Source organism: Nicotiana tomentosiformis, chromosome 8, assembly GCF_000390325.3.
Source record: "Nicotiana tomentosiformis chromosome 8, ASM39032v3, whole genome shotgun sequence".
Taxonomy (NCBI): Eukaryota; Viridiplantae; Streptophyta; class Magnoliopsida; order Solanales; family Solanaceae; genus Nicotiana; species Nicotiana tomentosiformis.
Window position 1 is genome coordinate 75,849,329 of NC_090819.1, and position 8,966 is coordinate 75,858,294.

The window sequence follows — 8,966 nt, forward strand, 5'->3', positions numbered from 1 at the left end:
CCACACAAGGTTAGACAAGTCACTTACCTCGACTTGCTCCAATTTAATCAAGTATTATGCTTTTTTCTTGATTTTCCGGCTCCGATCGACTTGTATCTAGTCATAATTAATTCGATACAGTCAATAAAAATTATAGAATTAATTCTATACGAAAATACTACATTTTTCAATAAAAATTCAAAATTAACTCAAAAATGGCCCGTGGGGGCTATGTCTCAAAATCCGGCGAAAGTTACGAAATATGAACGCCCATTCAACCACGAGTCTAACCACACTAAAATGACTAAATTCCAATAATGATTCGACCCTCAAATCCACAAATCTAACCAAGAGGGTTTTCAAATTTTTCCAACTTAAATAACCAATTAAATGTTAAAAACAGTGATAGATTCGGGTAATCTAACCAAGATTGAGTTATGAACACTTACCCCAATATTTTTCCTTGAAGATATATTAAAAATTGCCTCTGCTCAAGCTCCAAGTTGTTAAAAATGGCGAATGGGACAAAACTCCCCTGTTTTTAAAACTTACAGATCTGTCCAGGCTGACCTCGATCGTGGAGTCCGATCCTGGACCTCGATCATGAGAGTCCGATCCTGGACCTCGATCATAGGAGTCCGATCATGGGGAGTCCGATTAAGAGGAGTCCTATCATGGGGTCCGATCATGGTCCTCGATCATGGACCTCGGTCATGGCCTTCGATCATAGCTTCGATCATGGTCCTCGACCCTGGAGCTCGATCACAACCATCAATCCTGGCTATCAATCATGGCTTCGATCTTTATGGCCTTCGATCACTGGCCTTGGTCATAGCCCTTGATCCTGGGCCTTCGATCAGTGGCCTTCGATCACTGCCCTTCGAGTTGCCTTCGATCCTCGGCTCGATTTCTGGGCGCTCGATTGCACAGCAGAAGAGAATTTGCAGCAGCTTTTTCAGCAGCTGTTTAAGTCGTATTTTTGATCCGTTAACCATTCGAAACTCACCCGAGGCCCTCGGAACCTCAACCGAATATACCAACAAAATCCTAAAATATCATACGAACTTATTTGAAACCTCAAATCACATCAAACAACGCTAAAATTACGAATCACACATAGATTCAAGCCTAATGAACTTTGAAACTTTCAATTTCTACAAACAACACCGGAACCTATCAAATCAAGTCCGATTGACCTCAGATTTTGCACGCAAGTTATAAATATCATAACGGAGCTATGAAAATTTTCAGAATTGGATTTCGACCCCGATATCAAAAAGTCAACCCCTCGGTCAAACTTCCCAAAAATTCAACTTTCGGCATTTCAAGCCTAATTCCACTACGGACTTCCAAATAAAATTTCGATCACGCTCCTAAGTCCAAAATCACCATACGGAGCTGTTGGAATCATCAAAATTCTATTCCGGGGTCATTTGCACATAATTTGACATCCGATCACTATTTGAACTTAAACTTTAAAGTTTTCATCAAAATTCCATATCTCAGACTATGGACCTCAGAATTTGATTCCGGGCATACGCCCAAGTCCCAATTCACGATACGGACCTACCAGAACTATCAAAATACTGATCCAAATCCGTTTACTCAAAATATTGACCAAAGTCAACTCAGTTGTGTTTTAAACATCTAATTTACATTTTAATCCATTTTTCACCTTAAAACTTTCCGAAAATTTTTTACTGACTGCACACGCAAGTCGAGTAATGGTAAATAGTACTTAGATCACATAATTAATTATTAAATTTAAAGATGACATTTTGGGTCATCACAGTAAAAGTCCTATAAATCTAAGAAAAAAGAAAGAAAAAATCAAGTTGATATATGATTGCCGATTTATTGATTGGTTGAGGAGTAGGTTATAATATTTGACATAAAAAGAAAAACTAAACTAAGAAGGGTGCGTGATATCTCGAATCATAAGGAGATAACACTTGATATAAGTATCTATAAATGCTGATATGATTTTTGTTCTTTTTGCTTTGTCAACGTATCTGAATTGCCATGTTTTCTGAATGAGAAGGTTACGTTTGAGATCTCTAATATTTTATTTTATTAAATGATATAGCATACATCAACTACTCGAAAATATCCAGAAAATATATTAACATAAGTTACTCATAAGAATAAGATTTTAACTCCTCTAAAAGAGGAAGAATAATTAAGAACCCAGATATCAAAAATAAATATAGTATGAAAGATTTAATTTTTCCAAAATATAAGAATAATATTTATTAATTTAAGGATGGAATGGTAAGAAGAGTCAATCTGATAAAGTGAAAGGAAATCAACGCAAAAAATAAAATTAAATAATGAATATTTTGGAATCATTCTGATTCTTTGGCACGAAGTAACAAAACACAACAATTTGGCAGAACTAAAATGACCTTGCTACCATCTTTTTTATTCTTTTCTACATGATTATGAATTCAATCTTAAAGTATCATTCAACTTCTCCAATCCCCGTTGATTTTGTACGCTGACAATGATTAAAAGTTATATAAAAAAATAAATACTACAAAATTAAAAAATGAATAAGCGTGGTGTACCATATTTTTCGGTATTACTAGGCGACGAATTAATTCTACAATTCCAATTTAATTTCTTTTGATTTTCGCGTGCACTCATAAAGATTAATAGTATCTAAAATAAAAGGAGTACCAAAATAAACAATAAAAGACAAGCTAAATATTACATTCATTCCCATCCAACCTTTTTTTCCTGGTTTATTTTGTTGTCCTTTTATTCGTTATGATTTTCTTCCTCTTATCTTTGCAGTTGCAGAATATAATATTATACGATAGTATCAACATCATGATGTTATAAGTTATTAAAAATTGATATTAGCCAATGATGTAATATAAACGTAATCAGCATCAAGTGTCAACGTTAATTACACAGTACTACGGAGTATAATTTTATTATAGAGTTAGAACCACCAGACATATGCGTTATAGCCTATAGTTAACTCAAGGAAGGTATCTATAATTGACATTTAAAAGAGTAAGATTTTGCAGATTCAATTTAAATGTTCGATATCAAATATTGAATAGGTGATTTTTGTTAGCCATAATTGTCATAAATATGTAAGAAATTAGGGAGAAAATCACATATATGTTAATTTATGGACAGAATGATTGTAAGAATCAATCGAATAAAAGTAAAGCAATGCAAACATAAAATTACGGGAATATGAAATGCCCGATGATTCCTATATAAAGTGTGTTATTCTTGTAGGACCATTCACTATCCCTGTCCATAAAAAAGAATCAGGTACTTCATCTCTTATTTCTTAAACTTCATCCTTGATATGATGGATTATCATGTGCCATTTGCACAGAAGTCATAATTTTTCATTCCTCTTATTAGCTTTTATGTTTAATTTTATGTTATTATTTGTATCTAATAATTTATTTTAAAATTATTATAGGATGAAGATCACAAGAATGCATCTAAGCGTTGTACAACTTTTGATTGCAGTTATGGTTTTTCTCAACCATGATGAAGTTGAGGGCTTTTTAAAGAAGGACCATGAAGAATTGGAGAGGCAACTAAAGCTTTTAAATAAGCCATCAGTCAAAACTATTAAAGTAGATTCTTATTCTTTGTTTTGGTCCATTCTCGAAATAATTGATCTATCTGTTTTATTTTCAATTATATATGTCATTTTTCATGGAGCTAAAAAAGATGTTACCCATAAATATTTATACTTAAAATCAGTAATAAGTTCTATTGTTTTGTAGACCGAATATGGAGATATTTATGACTCTATAAATTTCTATCTATAACCTGCATTTGATCATCCTTTACCGAAGAATCATACTTATCATCCTCAGGTATGTCTATTTGGTAAATAGATCCTTATTCACTGTTACTGTTGTACTTGTATTGTGAAAGTAAGAATGACTTTCATTCTTAAAATTATGTACATGATGCATGCAGATGAAACCGTCTTTCTCCCTATTAAAGAGAGACAAAGAATCCGCAACATCCAATAGATCCTGCAAAATCAGGCTGAGACATGGAAGTTGTCCAATGGGAACAGTTCCTATTAGAAGAACTACCAAAGAAGATCTCATTAGAGAAAGAAGATTTAATGCTAGTTATGCTGGGGGCATCTTTCACGTAAGCTGCTCCTTTGTAAATTGTTTTTGTTTATTCTAGTTTACTAAGATTTGTAATTGAAATAATTATATACAACAACAAATTAAACATGTTCCAAGTGGTAACTTCACTATTGTCATCACTTATCATTTTTACTGGAGCTCTTTCTATGATTTTGGATTTGTGGTACATATGGACGTTAATCTCAATGCGACTTGCCTTTATATTTGTTTCTATACCTCGTTAAGAACTTGCAATTTTTTTCAAGAAAGGGATATTTTTATTATTAACCAATGTGAGCATATCTTGTTATTTATTCTGCTTTGAACATTTAGTTTGCTCTAGGACAAACACTAGTTGGGAGCTGGAACAACAAGTAGTATTTATAATCCAAAGGTTCTTTCGAACCAGTGTAGTGCATCCGTCGTGAAGGTACAAAATGGCCGTGACCAAATACAAGTTGGGTGGCGTGTAAGTATTACTGTTAATTAACTTTGCTAAGTAAAATTCAATCCCCTTTTCTTGCTTTAATTCTATAGATAGGAGCATCAAAAGTTGACAATGAATGGTGTATTGATCTAGGTGGATCCAATTCTTTATGGTGATACTCGTACTCGATTTTTTTCATTATTTAAAGTAAGTCTTTTTTTTTTGGTTTATTCACATATTAGTGAGTCATGCTTTAACAAAATATCCTTAATTACTCACGATTAGTTAAATTTGTTACATCATGACACAGGCATGCACAACTCAATTCTTCAACACACGTTGCCCTAGATTCGTAATTGTGAATACGCAAATACCTTTGGACACGGTATATCTGACTTCTACACCTGGACACATATTCGATCAGACATTCTTCATTCAAAGGGTTAGATAAATGCCATACTGAAATTTCATCATATTCGAAAAGAAATTAAGAGCATATATAATTATTTTTCACTATAACGTACAATGTATGAACATACATAATCTTTTGTGTGTGTGTGTCTATATATATATATCCAACGCAGGATCTGAAGAATGGAAGATGGTGGCTGCGTGTTGGTCGTGATTTCAAACAAATATGTTTTTGGCCTCCAGAGCTTTTCACGGTATTAAAGGGTTTTGCATCACAGGCGGCATGGGTTGGAGAGGCATTTAGTTCAGTCCCTACTTTCCCTCCAATGGGTTCTGGTCATTTTCCTGGACTTGTAAATACCAATAAAGATGCATATTGTATCCGAGTTTGAAGATGCTCATGCACTCTATCGGGTTCTTGATGAACCAATTACCAATAAGGCTTTTAGACATACGGTCTTTTTTGGGACCTAGTTCTAACAAATAAATTAATGACAATGTACTATGTTTTTCTAGTTAAGCCTAGTATTAGAAAATGATTTCCACTTAACCTACCCTTGTTTGCATCATGTCTCAGTTATAAATAAATGAAAAAAGTAATTGTTGGTCGTACTTGTAGTAGTGTTTATTTTTATCTTTATTCATTATGTATCTTACGATGTCATACTTATAGCTGTCCAATGGAACAAGACGGGACGGGACGGGACGAAACGAGACGGGACAAACGGAACGAAACGGTAGGCCCATTCCGTCCCGCTAACAAACGTGATGGAACGGGACGGGACGGGACGGACGGTAGGTCCATCCCGTCCCGCTAACAAATGGGATGGGACGGGACGGGACGGGTTCGCGGGCCTTAAGTGTCGTTTTAAAAAAAAAATTATTTAAGCATTGAGTTTGGCAACGGCTATTCTTTTGACAATGACTAAGTTTTTAAAGTTTGCAACAGCTAGTTTTTTGACTTATTTAATAAACTTAAAAATTAAATAAAAATTAGAAAACTAAGTAAAGAATTATAAAATATTAAAACAAAAGACTTGTCATGAATTATTCTAGTAATTATAAATTTATAATAGAGTTATAATTTATTTAATAAAATTTCAAGCCATTAAGTAACTAAGTAAGAGTGTAAGACAATTCATTAAAAAAATTCAACCCTTAGAGCCAAAAGTATTGCCACGCTCCCTCCACTATGCCAAAAGTTGTTCGTTGCCTTCTTCGTCTTTAATACTTTCCAATCCTTGATTAAGATAAGAATTAAGTTAATCATCAATAGAGGAATCAAAACCTGTTATATCATCCATATCTTCCCATAGAACTTCTACTCTAGACTTAGAAGTAGAAGGAGCAGTTTCACCACCTATTGTTTTCATATATTTATATTTATCAAACATTGATCTAATATAAGAGTATATGTTAGCTTGGCAGTATTCAAGAGATAGTTGTTCATTTTCTTGAATTGCTAAATTCTCATAAATTTTACGAACAAATCCCTTTGCACCTCTTAATTTTAAAGATGGGTTAAGTATAGTAGAAATTAAATAAATTGGGGGAATAGGGAAAAAATACTTTTTAAATTTTACAATTATTTCATTAATGACTGGTGCATTAGTTGGATTTATTTTATACTTACCAAATACAACAGAAATTCCATAAATATACCATAATATTTGTGTAACAGTAGGATAATATATACCAGAAAATTATTTTGTAGCATAATAAAATTTTTCTAAAATTTAGTAAGCAATTGGAGCCGTTGTCCAACGGCTAGAATTCAAAAAAACAAAAAACGAACGCGGGACAGGCGGGACGGGACGGGACGAAATGAGACGGTACAAATGGGATGACATGGCCATCCCGTCCCATCCCGTGTCCCGTTTAACATGGGGCCATCCCGTTTAGAATTAAGTGGGACGAGACAGGACGCGGGACGTCCCGTCCCGTTGGACAGCCTTAGTCATACTCAAGCTCGTTTAAGTAAGAAACACTTCAATATTTAGAGCAATTGGTTACATTGCCACCCTATCTTATGTTTTAGATACTACCCCGAGAAAGAATTCAGCTCATAGCAAAAGGAATCACATGTAAGTTCATACCATATCAAACTGCGAGATAAAAAAGAACTCCGACTACCTTTCAAATATCCAAATACAAATCCTACATAATAGATGGAACAGTATCTTAAGTAATTTTTTATTTATTACAAAGGTTAAAAAAATGGGGTAGCAATACTCCACACGCGAGCTTTCGGAAAGAAATCAGAAGTAGAAATATATGAAAATGTATGTTTGCCCTTCTCAGAACTCGCACATAACGAGAGCTTAGTGCACCGCACTGTCCTTTTCCTTTGTCACGACCCAATATCCAACTAGTCGTGATAACACCTAACCCAACCCGCTAGGTAAGCCAATTATCAACTATTCAATTCCAATAACAATTATTAAAGAAAATATATGAAACCAATACTTTTACCCAAGAACTGGTAATCATGAGCTTCTAAGAATAGAATTTACAAAACTGGTATGAAATAATACATCATCTATTCGAAATGTACATGAACAAATTGTTATAAATCTAAGGCTACCATGAATAAGAGGCAGCTACAACCGGAACGCAGGTACATATTCAGATCCAGCTCCCAACGAACACAGCAACATCAGCAGGCAACATCTGCACGCAAGGTGCAGAATTGTAATATGAGTACAACCGACCCCATGTACTCAATAAGTAACAAACCTAGCCTTAGGTTGAAAGTAGTGACGAGCTTGTACCAAGGTCGGGTCCAAAACCAATAGTCCATAATAGTTCATAACCACATAAAGCAAATAATACAAGAAGTAACTCAGAGATAAAATGCTCAGCCAAATCATGATTTCAAAAAATAATAGTTCTTCCTTTCAAGTACATTAGTGAAAACCTAAATCGTTTACCGAAGTTACCAAAAATATGAATAAGTTTAAAAACAATAATTTTCCCAAAAATCCTTTCAATAATAAATGAGACGTTTCATATTCTTTCCAGATAACCTGTGTAAAATAAATGTATCACTATCCCCATCTGTCAATATATGTGAGAAATCATGAATGATGTGATACTGTACAGCATGAGAAAAATACATCTCTATGCCTGTATGTTATGTGTGCAAGTCAATGCGATGCAACTCAGTGATAAAATCATATGCATACTCTCAGAATATCATTTCACTCAGTCCTCCCAGTCACTCAGTCCTCACAGTCACTCATCCTAATAGCTCGACACTCGGCAGTCACACTCAATAGGTACCTGCACTCACTGGGGGTGTGTACAAACTCCGGAGGGGCTCCTTCAGCCCAAGCGCTATAATCTGCACGGACAACTCACGTGCTGCACGGAAAACTCACGTGCCATAGTATCAATATATGTATCCGCACGGACAACTCATGTGCTATAATAAAGCCAATATGGCCTGCTGCGACGTGCAGCCCGATCCCATAATTAGTTCGAAAATGATGATATGATGTATCAATAAATAACAATAGAGACTGAGATATGATATGCAATGAAATGAATATGACTGAGTATGAATTTTCAATTTAAAACAAATAATTCACAATAATATGACCTTTGTGGGTCCCAATAACACTGGCACATAGCCTCAACATGATTTTTAATATGATTGTCAGCTCAATTTCTTTAAGACATAAAACTGCATGGAAAATGCCAAGATTATTTGACTACAAAATTCCACGAAACAATTACATCACAATTTCTATGGTGCACGCCCACACGCCCGTCACCTAGTATGTGTGTCACCTCCAAACAATTCACATAATACGTATATTCAGGGTTCATACCCTCAGCTCCAAGATTAGAAGAGTTACTTACCTCGAACAAGTCGAATCCAATGTCGAGCAAGCTAAACAATGCTCCAGAAATTCCATTCTGCGCGTAACAATTTCCGAACGGCTCGAATCTAGTCACAATTAATTTGATTCAGTGAACCCAAATTATAGAAATTTATTCCATATCAAAATACTACTTTTTCT

At 34.6% G+C, this 8,966-nt stretch overlaps 1 protein-coding gene across 3 annotated transcripts; it reads left to right on the plus strand.

The window, feature by feature from the left end:
- The first annotated feature begins 2,995 nt into the window (after window positions 1-2,995).
- LOC104112647 (uncharacterized) lies at window positions 2,996-5,551 on the plus strand. 3 transcript variants are annotated; one of them, XR_011410061.1, is made up of 7 exons: window positions 2,999-3,587; window positions 3,741-3,833; window positions 3,940-4,122; window positions 4,437-4,572; window positions 4,684-4,737; window positions 4,841-4,972; window positions 5,115-5,551. XR_011410061.1 is itself a non-coding variant. In XM_070181913.1 (6 exons), exons 1-3 carry the CDS (start codon window positions 3,429-3,431, stop codon window positions 4,479-4,481), a joined length of 387 nt encoding a protein of 128 aa, XP_070038014.1. In that variant the 5' UTR covers window positions 2,996-3,428; the 3' UTR covers window positions 4,482-4,572; window positions 4,684-4,737; window positions 4,841-4,972; window positions 5,115-5,551. The 3 variants fall into 3 exon arrangements, 1 of the variants encoding a protein (XP_070038014.1); XR_011410060.1 differs by having other exon boundaries at window positions 3,289-3,587; window positions 3,996-4,122; XM_070181913.1 differs by lacking the exon at window positions 3,741-3,833 and having other exon boundaries at window positions 2,996-3,587.
- Window positions 5,552-8,966: the final 3,415 nt, after the last annotated feature.

Excerpts from the sequence above, each read along its gene's own strand:
- LOC104112647 (XM_070181913.1), top strand. The coding sequence starts at position 3,429 with ATGAAGATCACAAGAATGCATCTAAGCGTTGTACAACTTTTGATTGCA. Across the intron at positions 3,588-3,939 it reads CATCAGTCAAAACTATTAAA|ATGAAACCGTCTTTCTCCCT; the intron begins GTAGATTCTTAT and ends TGATGCATGCAG. Across the intron at positions 4,123-4,436 it reads ATGCTGGGGGCATCTTTCAC|TTTGCTCTAGGACAAACACT; the intron begins GTAAGCTGCTCC and ends TTGAACATTTAG.